The following is a 20,618-nucleotide window of genomic DNA, read 5'->3' as shown; positions in this document are numbered from 1 at the left end:
GACGTCGTTAACGCTGTTGCTCGATACCAGATTCCGTGCAAGCCTCAACTACGAGCCCTGAAATTCTAGTATTCGTGGAGAGAGATAATATTATTCGATCCCCAAGATTCCTTTCCTCCGGCAGCAGTTCCCAAGGTACACGCCTTAATCGGCCCTGTTTGTTTCAGTCGCGCCAAAGTTCACCGTTCAGCCGCAGAACCCAACGGAGGCGATCGAGGGATACCCTGTGATGTTGCACTGCGCCGCCGAGGGCGATCCGAAGCCGACCATCCAATGGGACAAGGACTTGCGTATGAGCAATCTGGAAAATTCCCGCTTCGAGGTATTGAGCAACGGAAGTTTATACATAAAGGAAGTATACTTGGGCGACGAGGGGAAGTACGGGTGCATGGCTGGCAACAGCGGAGGCTTGAAACGAGAGGAAGTTCAACTGAATGTTAAACGTAAGTTTCTTGGTTTCCTCGTGATTCGCCCTATAAGTTGGTCAAATCATCAACCGAAAGAAACAACGTTTCGATTTCTTTGCAGCTGGCGATCCCTACAGATTCGACATGGACTTGGAAGTGGGAGACGACGGCTCGATGATGACGAAGACGGTTACGATCACCTTGAGCGCGGCTGCGGCTTACATGGTGCTGGTCGTTGGTCTGATGCTGTACTGTCGCTATCGGCGTCGTCGTAGGAAGCAGCAATATCTCCAGGAGCAGGCGGAAGGTAATCTATCTTCTCTGAATTGTTCACAAGGAAATACACTGCTAAAGGATGATGCTCTTTGTAACGTACTCGATATGTACGCTCTTTAACGTATTTTGCACGAAAGAAATAAACACTCTGGCTTCAATTATCCAGAAAAACTGGAGAACGGCGAGGTCCAGGAGGAGCAGACCGAGCTGAAGGAGACCGCCACGACCAACAGCAAAATGAACTCCACGTCTGGCAAAAAGAAGGAGAACCGCGACTCCCATAACAAGAGCGACGGCGCTGACACTAGCTTGAGCAGCAACCAATCGATAAAGTCCAAGTCGTACTACGACAAGCTGATAGTGTCTCGAGGCAACCTGAAGGAGCTGAAGCCCTTGGGTCGTGGCGAGTTTGGCGACATCTACGCGGCTAAATACCAAGCAGACGGCGACAAGGAATCCCTGGTGATGGTGAAGAGCCTGCTCAACACAGACGAGACCGCTCTGCAGGAGTTCAGGCGTCACCTGGACCTGCTCCGCAAGTTGAATCACGAGAACGTGGTGAAGTTGATCGGTTTGAGCCGCGAAGAGGAGATGGATCACATGATCCTCGAATACACCGACTGGGGCGATCTCAAGCAGTTCCTGATCGCCTCCAGGAAGGACAACAATTCCAGCCCGACCTACGAGTCGAAGCCGGCGCGCGCACCGCAGCTTTCGGTCGCGCAAATCATCTCGCTGTCCAGCCAGGCAGCGAAAGGTCTCAAGCATCTCGCCGACAACCGTCTGGTGCACGAGGACATCGCCGCTCGGAACTGTTTGATCGCCAGCAACTTGACGATCAAGATCTCGATGCCGTGCATGACCAAAGAGCCCTACCATCAGGAGTACACCAAGCACCGGAACCAGGTTATCCCCCTGAGATGGCTACCCTACGAAGTAGTCTACGAGGACGAGTACTCGACCAAGAGCGACGTTTATTCGTTCGCCTGTCTCGTCTGGGAGATGTTCCACCAAGGGGAGCTGCCGTTCAATAAGATGAACGACGAGTCCGTGCTGATGTCATTGAAGGCTCGTACCCTCACGTGGAAACCTCACAAAGCGGCGCCCCCTGCTCTGCAGGAGCTTCAAATTCAATGCTGGGCCAACGATCCGCGGGATAGACCCACTTTCGACGAGATCGTTTCCAAAATAGGTGAAATTGTCGTCGACAGCTGTCTCTAGATTGTGTCGACGACGCCACGAGGCTCTAAATCGGGGATACCGAAGCAAGAGTGACGATTGGGCGAAACCGCGCGATCCGAGGTACGAGTGAAAAGGTAACGTGACTCTTGCCATTCAAAAGTATACGACATCAAATTAACCCCTCCGTAATCCGAATTTTTTGTTGCATTCGACAAGAATTGTCTAACGCGACATTTTCATGAGAAATATTGTAAATATCGTTGTACTCTTCGAACGATACAAAACAACGAAATTACTTTGGCAACAACCTGATAATCAAATTTCACGAAGAGAAAGAACAACTCGGATGGAGTTTCTCGCAATGATCGCTCGTGTCGCGGTATTCCGTCGCGTCCATTAGGCCGTTAAGGATATATAATTTATTTGTAACAGAAGGATTCCGCTCCACGTGACTGCTAACGCAATATTTAGTACTCAGTATCAAGTGTAACGATATAGGTATACCGATCACCGCACATCGAATACTCGTAAGATATACGCTACGCTGCCGTTTAAGGCAGAGATCGCAAGCTACAGTGTGAATGCATCGTTTAAGAAAGTATCACGACCATATCAACGTTAAACGAACGACGATTTTTATATCCGCCTAACTCACGTCTACACTCGTTGTATTCCGTTAAGGTCTAACGCTTAAGGATTATTTATAGCGTACACTTATTATATGAATATGTATATAATATATACAGGGTAGGTCTACGCGTGCCTCGAACGAATCGGCCACCAGTCTAGGTTGGCACTTGTCTAGAGACGCGCCCTGTATATGTACGTACACAGGGTGGAGCCAACTCGACGTTGTTCGTGCAAACGCACGGATATTAATTCCGCCGAGAATCGTTGGGATTTAATCGAAACTGACGTATTGAAATTGGTGTTCCGCTAGTGGTTTCGCTTGGACCACCTCGGGTACGTACCAGAGCGGAAGAGAATCGTTTCGAAGAGGATAAAGTAAACGGCCTTGTACATACCGAGGGTATATAACTGTAAGTTTGTTCATTAAGTACAACCGCGAGATTCGGGTTTGATTTTTCGTTCGATAGGCACTTCCGAGGGATCGCGACGCTATCCGACTATCCTGCAATAGCAAAGAAGGCGCGTCGAGTGTCCGTGTCGCGAAGAGCCGTACAACGAAGCCAGTCCTTTTGTTTTCGTTTCGTTTCGTTTAACTTCGGAAGCACCGGGAATTTATTCTACGCGCGTACGAACGCTTCGCGAATAGCTCGATCTCGACAGACCTTGGGCACTTTCTTACATTAACATTCTTCGATATACCGTTCAAAATAACACGCTTACCTCAGTGCTGTTTCTTTAAATGAATTTGAAGATGATACTTTTCCATTCGGAATAATGAAATGACAATTAAAATAGATACCTTTTATTTTATTTTGTATTATAAGTGTTCGCCCAAGTCTGGATCTCAACGCGTTGCTTTCGCTTCGTCGATGAAATAATTCGTCGAAGCGGTGAAGTATGATTTGTCCCAAAACGTTTGGTTAATGGGATAATTCCCAATACTCGGTACGATCGTATAACGTATTCCGCATCCGATATATTACTACGATTACTATCATAGCTCACGCAAGGGAAATTCGCACGTACGCTTGCAGAGCTGTCCACAGAGCTGACTCGCGCATAAAATCGAGGTATCGCGAATACGAAGGATGTAGATCTTACGAGCAACGCATGCAGTGAGACTGTCTAAGAGACGCGTGGCTATCTCCGTTACTTCTTGGAACAGCTCGTATCGTACCAGACGGGAGATAACGACCTATAACGAGCGAGCCTCGAGCTTGAATTCGTTTAGAAGACCCATCTTCCTCTCTTTTATAGTATTACCAAGGAAAATTACTATTACTTCGACGTAAGTACTTGGAACATGCTCGGCCCAGCTCTGCATACGTATCACGCGCATCAAATATATAATGTATCATATACGCATTTAGATGTACGAGACACTAAGGTAAACACTGCCAATGAGTAATCTCTGTAACGTTAAAGGTTCATAATCATAGCGAATACGACCATTCCCCTAATTTAATGCACCGTCGTCGCACCGCGGAAGGATCGACGCTCCATTTATACCGATCCCTGTCTTCTGCGAGCATACGCGGTTCTGCAAGAACTCGTCGATCGTTGTCGTCGATCGTTCGCAATAATCAAATTCGATTCGAACAATAATTAATTCATTGAATTAATTATTAAAATGTTAGTCAAATAAACCAGTGTTTCTTGAACGAAGAACTCAATTGTTACAGACGCTAAGAAACATTTGATCGATCATCGAGGTTGCTTCCTTAAAACAGAAAATCTGTTTTTATCCCCGGTGTTTGTAATAATTCGAGAGACAGAAGCGCGGATCGATCGATCGACGACCAACGCACGCGGGAGCGCTTGCAAACCGGTCCTGGTCTGGTTTCTCTCAGATGCTTCCTAAATGTTCGCAGTATAATGCCAAGAAATATTCTTGTAATGTAAAGTATGTTGGGAGCATACCTTGCAACAATCTTTGCTCGCGCCCTAACGTAATCGTTAAGGATTAAAAGTAATCGATTTCGAGTTCCGACGAGTCCAAACCGTGCTCATATCATTCGCTGATCGTATTTTCCAGGACTGCGATCGTCGACCCGTTGACTTGTCTCTCCATTTATAATGTACAGGGTGATCCCAGAGAATGGAACATTTCGATTTCATTTCTTTCTCATTTTTTTTTTTTTTTTTTTTTGTAGTTTAGGTGCATTTTCCATTCCTTTCCTTTTCCCCTCTTTTTCAATGTATTTCCATTGAATTTCATTCCCTTCGTTCACCTTTATTTTCATTTGATTAAATTTCATACCAATCGTTAATCCAAAAGCAAATATAAATTTCTGTTAACAAAAATGATGCAATTGATAAATGCATATGCATCGTTCCAGTTCTGTGGAACTTGCATGGAACTGTTACGCCGAGGAAATACGTTTTCCCCGATGTTCGTACGCAATCGTCGTCGTTCACCTGGAAAAGTTTATATGTACTCGAGTATATCGCGAACGATCGTACTTGTGTTTGCTTAACCGTCGTTTCGCCTAATTGGATGGCAAGGCGAGGGGTCGACGCGGCCAAACACCGACTGAAAGAGAGAGTGAGAGAGAGAGAGAGAGAGAGTGAAAGAGAGTAAAGAAACGCTGCGCCGGTGATTTTTAACGAAGCGACCTATTATTATGCCTAATGTGTCTAGTCATACACGGTGGGAAAAGTGTTAGCGAGCAGCGAACGCAAGATCCATTTAAAAGAAAAAGAAACGACATTTTTCATATCCCAAGGCGTTTTGTAATCCATTTCTTTTTTACAGTATTTTGTAAATATTTGTACTTTTTTATCTACACTTATCGTACTTATGACTCTTTGAAATAGTATGTGCTACGATTAAATAAAGGTGGATAAAACCGAAAGAGCGTTTATTCATTGCTGAGAATGTAATTAATCTATTTCATTCATCTATTCTAGATCTCTAGATACTACATTTTACATTAGTTAACAACGAGAAGTATTATTAGTTTACATTTGTTAATCAGACCTGTTTAGTTCGCTGAATTTATTAAAAAAAAAGATACTAGTTCTAGTACAGACATACCTATATACAGTTAAAGTCGTTTTTTTGGTTTTTTATTATTAATAACATCTTAGTCCATTGTTGGTCCATAGATACATGTTGAAATACAAAAATATAAAACGTATGTATTAAGTTGTCTATACAAAATAAAAAACAAAATAAAGTTGAGTTAATGGGGGTGACAAATGGTATCGTCATCTAGCGGCGGGTGGTTAACTAAATTTTATATATATATATATATATATATATATATACAGCGTTAATTTAGTATTTTCAAGAACCAGGTTTTGAAGAACTACGGTGGCGCCATCTCTCCACAAGAGGCCCAAGCAAGTCTTTCAGCAGTATACTCACACATTCTGTAATATTATTTCTTATAATTGATTATTAGGTATACTAAAAGCATTATAATACTAAAATTGATTTGAAAAATAGATCTTAACATTATTTTTGCAATAAATTTTCGAATCAAATTTGATGCGCCATCTAGCGGTATGTCGTCGAACCTGGTCCACTACGACAAGCTTCAGCCTCTTGTGGAGAGATGGCGCCACCGTAGTTCTTCAAAACCTGGTTCTTGAAAATACTAAATTAACGCTATATATATTTAGTTAACCACCCGGCGCTAGATGGGTGATATCAATTGTCACCCCATTAACTCAACTTTATTTTGTTTTTTATTTTATATAGACAACTCGATACATACGTTTTATATTTTTGTATCTGTTTTGTACTTTTGTATCTGTTTCTTCAATAAATTCAATGAATTAAACAGATCCGATTAGCGAACTACGTAATACTTCTCATTATTAACTAGTATAAAACGTGAAAGTTTATCGAGAAATATCTATTTTCTGCTAGTAAGCAACAAGATCAAGTCCCTTGACATAGCATGAATTACGTTAATTATGTAAATTTGACATGTGATGGAGTTTGGGGTTGTAAATGAAATCGTCGTGTATTACCTAATCAAATTTATTTTTACTTAATATTTCGTGGTACAGTCTATGTCTATTTATGATATATAAAATAACGTAGTCGTCGAATGTAAATGGGTGAAACGAAAGAACGCTCGTAAACGCCGACTGAACAAGCACGGCCGGAAAAGAAAAATCGAGTCAGAGGCAGTCGTACGGTGTGATTATTAAATACTTTATGTATATTCATATTTATAATATTTATATATATATTTCGTATATGTATAGGAAATCAACGTGTATACGAAGAGAAAAACCGATAAACGCAGTTTTGACGCGAAGAGTATGTTTAGTAATATTTATATATTTATATATAAAGTCTAATGAATTACTTAATCCGTTACTTATAGTACTTAATTCATTAATATAGTAGCAGCCTCACTCTCTAAATAGTACTAAATATAATAATGGTATAATGCGGTAATTATCGTTAATATAGATTATTAACATTGTAAATAATAATCGTCAGAATCGTATAATAAACAATAGTACAAGGTGTTTTTTGTGGTTTTCAGTGGGTTTTTTTTTTTTTAAATTGTTATCATATAGTAATAATCACAATAGCGTATTCTGAAAAATAGATCAGGGTCCCGTGGGCAGAGAGCGGAGTACCTCGTATATTAACCAAGCTACTTTTTTTTCTTTCACGTCCGTATCGACCTAGAGACACCTCGATGGAAATATTTGCGATTCAAGAGGCGATCGAACCTCTTCTCCGCCTTTTACGATACCTCGATCGATCGAAGGGAACTGGAAATCGCGCGACGAACGACGATCCGACCAAGAGCCGCGTCCTGCGCTCGTAGACGGTAGTAGTAGTAATGTAGTAGTAGTAATAGTAACCCTAGCATTAATAGTTGTCGGTAGTTACCGATCGTATCTACCGATTTGCAGTAGTAGTAGTACCATACGATATCGCTCGTTACTGTTCCTCGAGACTGGGGCCCGAGACTACTCGAATCATTTCTATGTACTCGAATATCGCGTATAAACGTGGAACATTTTCATATACTCGAATATCAAATATTACTATCCGAACAGTGAAGTATTCGAGTGGGTATTAGAACGGTCAAGTATTCGAATAGTTTTCGAACAGTCGACTACAGAACAATTCGAGAGAGCCCTAGCCCTACTCGATAACTGGCGGATCGGTTCTCGCCAGGTTGGTGTAATGGTTCCTCCAAAAAACTAACGGAACCTTGGAGAGTGTCGCAGCTGGCGTCTCGACGCGATTCTAGGCGGGATCGTAGCCATCGATGAGCAGAGACGGACAAAATTTCGTTCGAACAACAACAAGAATATTCTACAGTAATCTATCTGATCGTTTAACTATCACCGAGACGGTTTTCATTTTTCCAACGTGAAATGCACAATTTCACCTCGCGTTTCATACAGTAATTTTAATTGAAGAAACAATGTTAGCCAAAACACTTATCCGGATAAGAAATTCGCTCGTCCCTGCCATAAATCTAGGCAGGCGTCGTCGCGGTGCAAAAGTCAATTCGCCTTCTTTTTTTTTCAGATGCTTGCTAGCGTCTCTTCCGATTCCCTGCGTCTTTGGTCTCTCGTCTACGCGTACTCTTTCCCCAGCACTCTCGCTCGGCGCCACCCCTAAGTCCGACTCCATCGTTTTCGCTTTTTAATCGCGTCTCTGCCGCTCTGCCTAGGGAACCCACTATAACAGGGCACTATGAACAGCAGTCTGCTGGCTAAGTGACATTCCGAATCTACAGTCGCGCCTATTCATTTTCTCTCTCTCGCTCGCTCCCATCCGCGCATTCCCCTCATTTTCACGCTCTCTCGCTCTCTCCTTTCTCTCGATACTCTTCTCCGTTCCCCTGCGTTCTCTCGTATCCGTTCTGCGCACGATCTTTCCATCCCTGCGACCCTTATCCCACGTTCTACGCTTCACCTGCGTCTCTCAAACCCTTCTCCCGACCCCTAGAAAGACCAAGTAAGAGGACTCGACGACCCCGTCGATCAGGAAATATTCCGTATCCCCAAAAAGGTAAATAAATAAATTTATTGTACAATTTTACGCGTATTCTGTGTCATCGATGAATTAAAATTCACGATTCTTTGGTTACTCTTCCTATTTACATAACGAAAGTCTCACAATTTTTGTCGACGGTCTATACATCTTGAAAAAAAGAAAAGATGACGAAAGGAACATTTTACTTCTCGAGAAAGGAGCGTGTTAATTTCCCAACGTGGAACTTAACATTGCTCGCAATAGCAGCCGTTGAAGATCGTGTTCCAATTAAAAATATGGAAAATGTGGTCTCCCATCCTTGGAATTTAACGCGACTCGGTCCTTCTAGGGTTAATAGCGAACTATGTCAGGCACGACGACCGCAATACGGTAATGGAAACGAGTTCCCCCTTTTCTCTCGCGTTCCCGCTCCACCTGGCTCGCTCTTACCCCCTGTCGCCGCGGGAGATCCTCTCTTCCTGGCAAAAGCAGGCGTCTCGAGAGTTCCGCTCAAGAGATGGGCAGAATTTTATTCGAATGCGCGAATAAAAATTCCGGCTAGCTAAAATTTATTTGCGATCATTCGAGTAAGTTATTGCAATTTTCATCGAACAGATAGGAGACCAAAAGGTGGTCCGTAACGAAATTTTGTATCTACGCGAGAGTTTAGCCTATGTTTGGCTGCGGTACCGAATAAAATTAACCGCGGACGAGGGAGGCCAAAGCGAGCCGAGGTCGTTCGTTCAACATCCGCCTCCGGAATCCACAAAAGCACTCGTTGCCAGCATGCTTCTCCTATGTCAGCATTCACGCTACGTGTCAGCCGATAGTAAATCACTACTATACCTTTTTTCGCGTTATGATATTTTTTTTTTTTTACTTTACTTTTTTAATTATTTTCTTGGTTTTTCCTCCATTAATAGTAGACTCGCCGTGTCTCTACCGTCAGCCTACTGCGAAAAAATCTACACGACATTCCGCGTTCTCTCTCTCTCTCTTTCTCACAGTCGCTCCGTAGTCACGTTCACGCGTTAGATTACCATTCTCTCTGTCGCGCACACGCTTTCGAATCTCGCGTCTCACCCACTCGCCTCCTGCGTTTATAAAGAGTATCATATAATATCATTCTCGTGTCGTTACAATATAATTATCGGCAATAATATACCTTCGGTATTAATGCAATATCGTTATTATTAGTATCATTAATATTATTATTAATTATTATTCATTCCCCCGGTGCTATATTCTTTTTTTAAAATCGGTTCGACTCCGCGGGAGAACGATTCCCATGGGGACCACGGGGACCCGGGGAGCCGTGTGTGAACAAGTGGAATTTCCTCGCGGGCACTGAAACGTCGCGCCAAAAATTTTCACTCTTCGCGTTTCCCTTTTTTCCCCCAAGTTTCTTTTTTTTTCTTTCTCGCTACTTTTTATTTCATGCAAACGCGCACACGCACAGCCATCCATACGATGCATTCACGCGCTCTCGTCGATTAATATCGAATGGTGTTCTCACTAGTGAATTACGGCGAGTCGCGCGTACGTGCGCGACATTTAAGTAAAAGGCCCACCCCTCGATTCGTTCAGCCTTCACCCCCCCCCCCCCCCGAAATCGCGACTCTGGTCTAGCTTTCTCAGAATTATTCGTCGTGAAACATCTCCATCCCTCGGCGGACAACGCGTCGAGTCCGCTTTCGCGTTTACTTAAAAATCGTGTGAAACTACATTTACTGGACACGGAGTCGCGAGACTGTCGTGGAACGATTGAAAGCTGTGCCGCTGGTTCGGTTGTAATTGACAGTGAATTCGTTGCGACGCCAGCGACGGAGATTTTTCGAGGGTTACGGATCGCGGTGCCCCTTTAAACGCGTCCAATTTATTCGGACGTGTCCTTAGGACCAAATCTTGTGTCGTACTTTGTCGAAGAACAAACTATCGTCGAAAAAGGTGCCAGAGTCGCGCCTCTCGGAGTCACTTTTCGTCAAAACGCACGACGGCCGATCGCATTAGAAACTCGATCAAAGACGGGCAACATTTCGTTCCTGTAATAACGAATAAAAAAAAACGTCGAGTAGAGACACATTCGATCGATCAGTTATCCAGAAGCTAGTTCAACGCGAACTAAAATTTCATTTCAAGTTAATTTCATTTGTATCCGGATAAGAAGCGTGCCCGTCTCTGAACTCGACGCGCCAGCTCTCGCTTCTTTCGCTCTCGCGCACGTGTAACAATCCTTTCACGCTGAAAAATCGCACGCACATTTGTTTGGAAGGGTGGCCACGCGCCTGCCCCTCCCCCTCCCCTCCGAACGCCGCGCGCGCACACCCCCGGCCCGAATTTCTCTATATCAGTTACAGTAAAAAATAGCGTAAACGGCACTGTATTAGGAAGAAGCAAAATACGTGTTACGTCTCGTTACTTTATCGTTGAATAAATACTATATGCGTTCGTATCATCTTTTCATTTTCCCTCCCACGCGTCGTCGTTTAAAAATCCTCTGGGTGAACCGCGATCGATCTATTACTTTAGTTCAATCGGTATGATTATTACTCGGTAGTTATCGGTAATTATTAATTAGCGTTACAATGCTGTAAATTAGTGCTCGCTCGTGTCGGAACGCGCGACGAGGGCCCGCAGAACTCGCGAAACGGTGGGTTTTTTTTCGGGGCGCCCCGCGCGTCCGGGCCCTCGACCTCATCTCGCTCTGTGTCTCCCGTTTCTTTCCTTCTCCCTTCAGCTCTGGAAACAAACCCAAGAGGAAACAGAAGAAGAGAAAATCAAACGAAGGGTCTATGTATACGTGGACTATGTATAGATGCGTATGTATACACGTTCTCTTCTCGTACGACTTTTTTTTTCTCTCTCTCTCTCTCTCTCGCACTCGTCACGCTCGCGCTATCATTCGATCTTGCTCTCTAACTATACTCTCGGTCGCTCCGTTTGTTTGTCACTTAATTACAAAGCACGAGAGGGGCCGACTCGTCGCTTCGCGATCACCTCGATTCGAACCCCGCGCGGTGAACAATTTCCTCGACTCTTGTCGTCGAGGACTCCGCGGGAGGATGGATCGTCGGCAAAACCTTATTCGAGCGACGGATGACGAACTGGAAAAGGCGGTTCGATCGATCGAATGAACTCGTACGTTCCCCGTGAAATATATGATTTCGATCTGTAATTCAAAGTTCCTTTTGTTCGTTAAACGATTGTTTTCGATGCCGATAAGGATTTCGCATGCTCGATGGATCGCGGAGCAGGCGAGCTGCCCTTCCGCGAATACGTTCAACGCTAGTAGTTAAATTTCATAACTTTAGGTACTAATGTGTCTCTTCTTCGACTTCGTCGTTCTTCGGCTCGCCCCTCGTTCCGCGAATATTACTCCCCCGTCTATTTCGAGTGACTTACGGCTTCGTACAATTTCTCCGCCTATCATTGTAAAACTATGACGTCTAAAATGTTCGAATTAACGCTAGATCCTCGATATTAATAATCAGATCGGATAAATTAATAGTCGTTAATAACCGTGTATGTATCCAACTAGGCTAGACTTCGACGGAAAAATATATTTATAAAAAGTTATAATATTAATATACGTTTCAAGCGTTCTATATATATATATTTTTTATTTATATTTATTTATATTTATATTTATATTTATATATATATACCGTTCGCTAATCCTCTACTTATATCTAAGCTTTCATCGTCGAACTCTTGTCCTCGTACATGCTGCGATTTCTAAACCGGTGGCGCTCCTACTCAAACGAGGAGGCCACGTGGGTGTGTATGCGTGTTTTCTGTGTGTAATGTTCTGTGTGTGTGTCTATCTAATATTTTTTTTTTCCTCGACTTAATAATCGTAATAACTGGCTAAACTTTTTCTCACGCTCAAGCACACGCTCATTCGCTCCTTTTCTAGCCACACTTTCGTTCCTTTTTGTTCACCCGTTAGAAATTTACAGACAAATAAACTCGAGCTTTCCAAGCGTTTGAAATGAAATAATGCATGAAACCATCGCACGCGCGCCTCTCGTCTAGCGCAACGTCTCGGCAACGCAAATTTTCTCCAACTCGCGTTTCCGTTTTCCCCAAATTCCCTTTCGGTTCTCCCTCCTCCGCCCTCTTCTCCAACCCTTCTCGCGTTCACGATCGAACCACGCCGAGAGAAATTCAACGAATCTCACCCCGAAAACAAATTCGTCCGTCTCGACGAACGCCATCGCGAATCAATTTTCATCGTTTAGTTTTGTTTGTTTGTTTTTTTTTTTATTTATTTATCTTTTGTTATGTATCTTGGATGGAATCCGTTCCTTATTGGCTTAAACAACGCGAACGCGCGACTTTCGAACGCGTTCGATACTTGAATCGTCCCCGTCTACTCTCATCGAGAGCAGCGACGCGCTCGATTAATAATATCGTTAAACATTATACAACTCTGATTTCTCCGTTCTCTCTCGTAATTCCTTCGTTTGCCCCGATTCAGCTTCGTCTCGCCATCCTTCTATCCCTTCGACGCGCTGCCTCGATACTCCCGTCACGAAAAATATCTCTCTGATCGCGCGCTAGCAACTCTCGCAGCTTTTCATGCATTACTTAATTCCAACGTCGCGCGATCGTTCGATCGTCCTCCTATCCTCTCCCTGGCTCTCGTAATCGCGACTCGGGGGGCCCCCGACTGCCGTGGACCGTCCTCGAACCCGCGTGCCCCCTCCTTTTTTCAAGGGACGACACGAAATTAGCCAGTAAACAAGTTTTGGCAAGGACCGACGCGCGGAAAAACAGCGCCGAAGAGTAACTTTTGGCACGCTTGTTTGGAAAAGAAGGATTCCATTGACTTTATAATCTGTGTACATTTCTGTTTTGATTCTGCGTTCAAAGATAGAATATTCATTTCAAAACTCAAATAACCACAAAAGAATGGAAATGCTGCCGTATTCGTATGATAATATATTCGTAAATACAGCGCGAGATGAAAAGCGTTTGACTTAAAAATAAGTTTGGTGGGCACTCTGCAAGATTCGCGATCTTTCCTAGACTTTCCGAACAATATTCTAAATACGTTTCTTTTAGAAAGCATCGTTTCCTAATTTCCGAGGGTATGTCAAACGGATACTGCATTAAATATTTCCTTTACCAAACGAGTAGCAAAAATAGTCACTATTAGACGCTGTCTGTCGCAGCGTTGAAAACAGTGGCACGAGCTTTTCATCGATTGAACACATGTAATCTGGCCAACAGAGTAAATAAAAAATGGTGCGACTGGGTTAAATATAAAAATAGCAAACTTCTGAACACCGTTACCGGAAAAGAAGGGCAACGAAATGGGTCCGAAGAGTCTACACACCTTGTCCCTGAACCGCGGGGGTGCTTTTGTGCGAGGGGCCACCGCGTCCCTGTCGTTTTGTGCGCCTCCGAACCATCGTTGCGACGACCAACGGTGCCTAGTTTACGAGTAAATTATCTTTGGTATCGTGCCCGAGTCTTCCATTCGCGAAACGATCGCTAAGGGTGATTTAGTAGAACCTTAACCGGATTAAAACGCGAACTCGCGTTTATCGTATCAAACTTAGAAAACACGGTCCGCTCCCCTACCGGACCGGCGTCAAAGCAAGTCGTTAAAAATACACGCCACTCTACCACCGGAGGTACAATTAGATATTTCGCAATCGACGAGAAGTGTCGGACTCGATTCTACATGGCAGCTTCGAAACGCGCGGATTTCCGCGCCACTGTGTGTATATGTGTTTGTATGCACGTGCTCGGTACGTGTATAAAATCGCGTCGTCTTCTACACGACAACCCGTCGTTTCGATCGCCGACCGCTGAACGTCCTGTGCCCATTCCAGACCTGACCTCTTCCACGTAACGAAGAGTCAAGTAGAATTACGTTTATGCATATGACGTTTCCGATCGGAACGTGCATTCTTCCCTTTACGTTAAGAGCGAAAACCCCTTTCGTTTATGCGCGTAAATGCAGCCTTCCCAAATTGAAGAAAAAGGTGGCTCGCATCGCTACGATCTTCTCACGAGAAAAGTGTCGCCTAAGCGTTGAAAATCACGCTAGACACAGAACGTTCTCGACGATCGATGACGAAACGCGACGAAATATTTGTACTGTCAACAAAGGAAACCGTGTTCGTCGATGCCGATCTAAACGGTACTCTAAGAACGAGGAACGGATAAAGGGGCCCGCCCTTTCGAGAGGAGTCTTTTCAGTCTTACCGTTTAAGGGGGCGAGTGTGGCAAGGGCGGGCCTTCGTTTCTCAATTGAAAATGGGGCTGATCGATCGGATCGATCGACAACTGTCGCGATAGTCGATGAACGGAAAAATGCGCCGCGACAAACGTACAAGTCGGTTTCTCGTGTGTTTACGGTGTAGTATGTCGTGTGCGTGTAAAACACGAACGAAACGAGAAGAAAGCGACGTGACACCCTCGCTCGATTGTTCACCGAATCCCGTCGATATCTTCCGCGGTAGACGAGCCAACTCGACGGACGATTCCACGAAGAGAACAATTCAACAATCAAGAAAACGTTGGATCCTCGCGAAGCTAACCCAAACGTTCCCGTCGTTCTCGTAAAGGAACAGGGTTTCCTATAATGTCTAAATATAGTCGATGCAAACTCGATGTCAGCAGCGTACAGCGTTGTAGCAAACTTTGGCGCGTGTAGAGCCTATTACATCCTTTCGTTACAAAAAAATGACACTCTATGTACAGTCGATTGGTAATTCAAGCGAATTTAGCAGAAACACTTGAGCGACATCCGGGTTAGCGTCACGAATCTCGATAGCAGCGACGCGAATTCGTGTGAACAAGAGACCGTCGAGTTCATCGCCGCGTCCATCGTCTGAAATTCGTCGAAGAGAGTCGTTCGAGTCGCACCACCCTCCCCTGACCGTCTCACTCTCTGTCTTTCTCTCTGAACCCCTAGAAAACATCTCGTCATATAGAATATATCACATACGCGTTACCTCTAAACACACTGAAATAAGAAGCACTTTAAGATAGATGTCTACGTGTACCATCGGGCCCAGATTTCTAGGTGGACTGAGTCTCTCTTAATTCTTTCCCTCTGCCGTTCGTAACAACTTTCCAACCGTTGTATATGTTACTTTTTTCATCTCTTTTGTATATACGTATTATTTACATACAAGCCCTGTACCTCTACTCTCGTCCCTTCTCCCTCGCGTTCTCTCTCTCTCCCACGCTCTCTGTTTGTCTCCTTCTCCATCTCCCAAACACCTGTCACACACGCTTTCTCTCCCCTTGCTCTCTTCCCTCACTATTACGTATATTGTGCAGGTGGTGAAACGCGCGTTTCCGAAACGTACATTCGACAAAATTAGGAATCGGCCGCGGGAAATTGTCGGCGGTGGCCAGCCGCCCAGACTGTAAGCGGCAGTTAACTCTTCGCAGCACGAACGAACTATGCGGAAAATGGTTATTCGAGCGCAACGGTTAGCAACGGTGTTCACTGTCCGTCGACAATTTACCGCGCGCGCTTGTTTGTTGTACCACATTTGTCAGTGTTTCACCGCTTTCATTTTAGCTCGAGTCTCTACTCAAACTCTTGTGCTGCGAAAAGTTACGAGTGTCTGCCGATTAACTCTAGGATGACTTCCATAGAGGATGACTGTAATCGATGTACGTTTTCTTTTCCAATAAACAGAACGATAGGAAGAATAATAAAAAACGCACGAATGACGTTAAAGCTACACAGAGAAAACTACAATTTTTTCTGAAAGAACAAATATTAATTAGAAAAAAAGCAGAATGCTCCGCGAATGTCTAAAAACGTATACGATCAATCAAGACTCGAGAAGTCGTCTTTGGGTTAATCATCGTAAAAGGCAACGCGGCGATCTCCGCGATTTCACGATCGTGTTCTCATGGTGCCGCGATTACGGAGCCCAACGACAATTTCCCTTTTCCCTCTACTTCTCTTGTCAAATTATTTTTCCATCCGAGAAAAAAAAACAACAAAGCAACGCCGCGATTATCGGCACGATTATCCGTTGATTTCGAGGCACGCGGTAGTATTACGCGAACAATAATGGCACTGTCGATCGCTCGCTCGTTAAATATTACAACATTAGAAAAATCGCAACGCGAGTCCCGACGATAGTCTCTTTTAATTGACTTCACGCGAGAAGAAACCTTGCCGTAATACTACTCGCGCGGTATTCGGATATAAACGGCGGAGATCGCGACGTCGCGAGACGATTCACCGTCCCGTCGATCGAGCCTGATCACCGGAACTCGATCGACACGTGAGAATACTGGCGTCTTCCTCGGAGGACAAGGACTCGAAACTGTCCTGACGATACTTCGCTGGCCGTGATCATAGAAGAGGTGTTTCATGTTTGTGGTTTCTCGATTCCGGTCGCGACTCTTCTCGTGACGCGATCTCGGCGATCTCTAGACTCGATCGACGCGCGTGTATAATCGTAGGAACAAACCCTAGGCGACTTGAGACAGCCTCGAGTGGAACAGATAACCTCGAACCTACCTGAATTGGGCAGCGATTACTTCAGCGATAATCCCTCGCAACTGCCAGACTAATCGAGGATCGTAAACTACGCGCCACAGCGCGCCTCGTCACGATCAGGCTCTCCAAGTTCCAGCATCGGGATACCGTCAGGTCGGACTCGAATCGTTGGCACTCGGCGAGTAGAGAGCCCTGCCGTCCATGGGAACAATTTTTACAAAATCGCTGCGTTTGCTCCGGCAATTATACCTGCGATTTCAAACGGTCTGGCGAACGCAACCGAGGATGCGTAACGCGCAACGAAACCGGACAAAAACAGGGAAAGTCAGCGCGCATAGGTCCGAGACGACCGAGGCCGATTTTTGTTCTCTCCGGCTCGACGACTCGAGCACACCCTTACTATACAGGATCGGAACGCGCAGCGGAACCGTAGAACGGCGTCCCGGCGGCTGGCGTCGCGTAACAAGAAGCGGAGTACGACGGCGGCGGTGAGGTGGACGCCGACGCCGACGACGACGACGACGACGACTATGTCCGATAGATGAAACTGCAGGGCGGTGTCGGCGGTGGCGGCGAACCGCCTGTCATGGCGATCGATACGAGGGTTGGCGAGGGTGACGAGGAGGGAGGTGAAGGGGAACTGGACGAGACGCTGGAAGGCGGCGAGGGCGATTCTAGCGTCCTCGGGCCCGCGAGCTCGCGGTTCGACTGTCCCCCGGAAGTCACAATCGCGTTACGGCGATTGCGCGTTGGCCGTCCTAGGCTCCGGTGACGGCCGCCTCCCTCCTCGCTCGTTTCTCAGAGATAAACCTTCTTCACGCTGCGGGTGGTCGCGAACCCGTCGTTGCGTCGATACGCGTCACCTTGATGGGATCGTAGAGTCCCGAAGTTGTCCCTGGGCCCGCGGAAGCCGTAACCGTCCGGGAACTGGAACAGCGTTTCCGTCGGCGTTGGTGGCGGTTTTCGCATCGTACCCTTTGGGGAGTGGAGCTTCGGCGGCTGCGGAACGAGCACCGGTTCCGCGTACGTCACTTCCTCCTGGGGCAGTAACTTTGGCTCTGGCGCTAGCCGGCTGCAATGCGCGATACTAGTTATCGATTTGCTCGTCTCTTTTTTCAGTGCTCTACTCCTTCGAACCTTCCAATAGTCGACGACTGCTTACCTATTGACGTTTTTGCGTTGCTCAAAGTACTCGTATTCCGTGTCGGGATACGGCAGATTGTCGTCTTCGTCTTTTCTGCATTTTCTGCCGCACAGGTAGCCCGCCACGAAGCCGACCAACAGTGCCGCTAGCGCTCCGGCTACCACGGCCATCACCAGGGTTTCCACAGAGTACTGCGGCGGTGGTGAGTCTGCTGCCGACACCTCTGGACCTGAAAGAAAACGGGAGATCGCGATAAAAGTAATTAAAATTATGACAGTTATGACTCGAGATCCAGAAGCTGAAGCTTGATTTCGTGCCAGATGCATCCATGATACCAATCGTTCTTCTACCTACCCGAGCTATCCTGCTCCTCGTCTTGCATAATGTTGATGATCTCCCCTCCCTGGCCCTCCTTGTTGGGGATCATCGAGTCCTGGGAAAATTTGTTCTGGTTCGCGGAAATAGCGCCAACGCTGCTTGGGTCCTTGTTCGTCCCTTTGTTCAACGGACAGGAGGAGTGGGAGCCGGTGGCGACGCTTTGCAAGAATCTGCTGGCGTCCGTGGCCGCTGGTCCGACCAAGGCCCTGCATTTTCCTTCCACCTTGTCCCAGGCGCAGTAGGGATCCTGCAGGGCTACGCACTCGCCGCACGACAAGATCCTATCGCTGTAGCAGCGATGGAGCCTCAGGGCCTGGACCTGGCTGTCGGCGATCACGACCAGTCTGCCGTCCTCGAGGCCGTCGCCGGCTTGCGAGGCTCTCACCACTTTTATCCCTCGCACCGGTATCGTAGACGGGAACGCCTGGATCTCCTCGATCACCACTGGACTGACCTTCAGGTGAGTGTCCGCTGACTCTGCGTTCACCGCCTTGATTACCTTCCCGTTGTCGGTGCCGATGAACAGCACGTCGTACGTCTTGCCGCCTGGCGTTTTCACCTGGGGGTCCACGGCGATCTGGGTGAACCTGTAACTGGTTTTTGGAAAAATAAACAAATTTCTCATTAAATTTTTTACTTCGTGTTCCAAAGAAATGAAACCTAAGCAAACATTGTTTAGGTTGATTTGCTGCGTCGAAGCTAGTGGTGACTGAGAGTTGCCTCTCGAGTGCAAATGGTAAAGATAAATAACGAAGAAACGTGGAACTTACTGGAAGCTGGTGCGTATGACGATGGGCTGCCCGAAGAAGCTCGGGACCAGCTCGTCCATAAGGGAGTGCGTGTGGATGAAGTTGAGAGTCAAGTCGGGCAGCGTGCGAGAGTCGTTGACGCATTGGCCGGGTCTGGGGTCCGGGACCTTGGTGCTCTGCACGGGCAGCCAGTTCGAGTTGATGGCGCTCTGCTCCTTGAAGTTGCCCTTGAAGGTGTCGGCGATGTCCTGCAAGGAGAACGCGCAGACGGCCGAGCCGCTGATGCTGTTCACAGGGGTGGTGAAAGTGCCGTATACCAGCTGCGCGGACTTATTCCCGTACTGACCCGATATCAGTTCCGTCGTTGATTCTGCAAATAACGTCAGCTGTAATTTCGCGATGCCCTTTGTTTGCGCGGCCGTTCCCCCGTGGTCGAGGAGACATTTACGAGCGCACCCGATGAAATTTATTTCCTCAGCTCCACGGTGAACGGTGCGTTTTAATACTTGCTCGCGCCAAGATCGATCTCTGACCCAAGGGAATTCGTGTATCTTTAATTTTATTTCTGATGTAGCGATAGTTGATTCAGAAGTGAACGTTGAAACGTGTTTTAGTTTGTCCGTGGTGTAACAACCTCTACGCGTCGAACACCTGTTCGAGGATGGGTAAACAGAGATCGATTGTGCGCGCTGACGCAGCGTTATGCAAGGATGAATATGAAGTTACTTACGTATTTCGTTGAAGTAAAAAGGAAAGTCTCCGGTGACGGAGCAATTTAGACGAGACTTTAGGAACGATGTCCACCTATTGCGATACCGATGCGGCCCGCCTCGATCGTATTTACAGACTCTCGCCACGCGAGAATAAACGGTCTGCAACACGAACACGACGAAATAACAATAAACAGATTGTCTAGATTTCATCAGAGTTCTTTCATGTTTGCCGTTCTTCGTCCAATGCTACGATTATCGTTAAAATTTTTCACATTTGCGTGGTCCGAAGACAACTCCGATCCAAGTAATGAAACATTTGCATTACGGACTGGACCTTTCCGTTTTTATTTATGTAAGCTCTCGAGCCCTCTCCAGCAAACACGAAGGATTTATTCCGCCATTTGCCGCGAGTCGTGGATCGAGTCGTCGCGGGACGATCGATGAGATCGCGTCTGTCGCCCCCTCGATTCTCCCCGCGTTCCGATATTACGCGTACGTGCGTCGATGCATTTTCGTCGTCGCGAAATTACACGCGATATCCTCGACGTAGCGGGAGAAACTCGATGGCGGGCATCTTTGTCGACAAATTGGACTCGAGGTTCGCAACTAGAGACGTGCCTCGCGGTTTCAAATTTTCTGCGTAGCTCGTCGGAAATTGTTCGCCGTTGGCGGGGGACTTTTCGAAC

The 20,618-nt window shown here is 46.1% G+C and overlaps 2 protein-coding genes across 2 annotated transcripts in view; one reads left to right on the top strand and one right to left on the bottom strand.

Annotated features, from left to right (window-relative positions):
* LOC128882119 (tyrosine-protein kinase-like otk) overlaps positions 1 to 5,508 on the top strand; it is a 48,729-nt gene extending 43,221 nt beyond the window's left edge. Inside the window, exons 7-9 of the mRNA XM_054133693.1 lie at positions 168 to 443; positions 529 to 714; positions 850 to 5,508. Of these exons, the coding sequence (XP_053989668.1) occupies positions 168 to 443; positions 529 to 714; positions 850 to 1,904 (1,517 nt within the window). The 3' untranslated portion in view covers positions 1,905 to 5,508. The remainder of the gene's footprint in view (positions 1 to 167; positions 444 to 528; positions 715 to 849) is intronic.
* Positions 5,509 to 6,470: 962 nt separating this feature from the next.
* The window catches only part of LOC128882129 (semaphorin-1A), a 234,095-nt gene continuing 219,947 nt past the window's right edge, over positions 6,471 to 20,618 (bottom strand). Inside the window, exons 6-10 of the mRNA XM_054133701.1 lie at positions 19,950 to 20,091; positions 19,241 to 19,589; positions 18,447 to 19,063; positions 18,111 to 18,321; positions 6,471 to 18,020 (exon numbers count right to left, since the gene is read on the bottom strand). Coding sequence (XP_053989676.1) covers positions 17,747 to 18,020; positions 18,111 to 18,321; positions 18,447 to 19,063; positions 19,241 to 19,589; positions 19,950 to 20,091 — 1,593 coding nt within the window. The 3' untranslated portion in view covers positions 6,471 to 17,746. The remainder of the gene's footprint in view (positions 18,021 to 18,110; positions 18,322 to 18,446; positions 19,064 to 19,240; positions 19,590 to 19,949; positions 20,092 to 20,618) is intronic.

Source organism: Hylaeus volcanicus, chromosome 1, assembly GCF_026283585.1.
Source record: "Hylaeus volcanicus isolate JK05 chromosome 1, UHH_iyHylVolc1.0_haploid, whole genome shotgun sequence".
Classification (NCBI taxonomy): domain Eukaryota; kingdom Metazoa; phylum Arthropoda; class Insecta; order Hymenoptera; family Colletidae; genus Hylaeus; species Hylaeus volcanicus.
The sequence above is the reverse complement of the archived record's forward strand: the minus strand, read 5'-3'. Positions and strand labels throughout refer to the sequence as shown.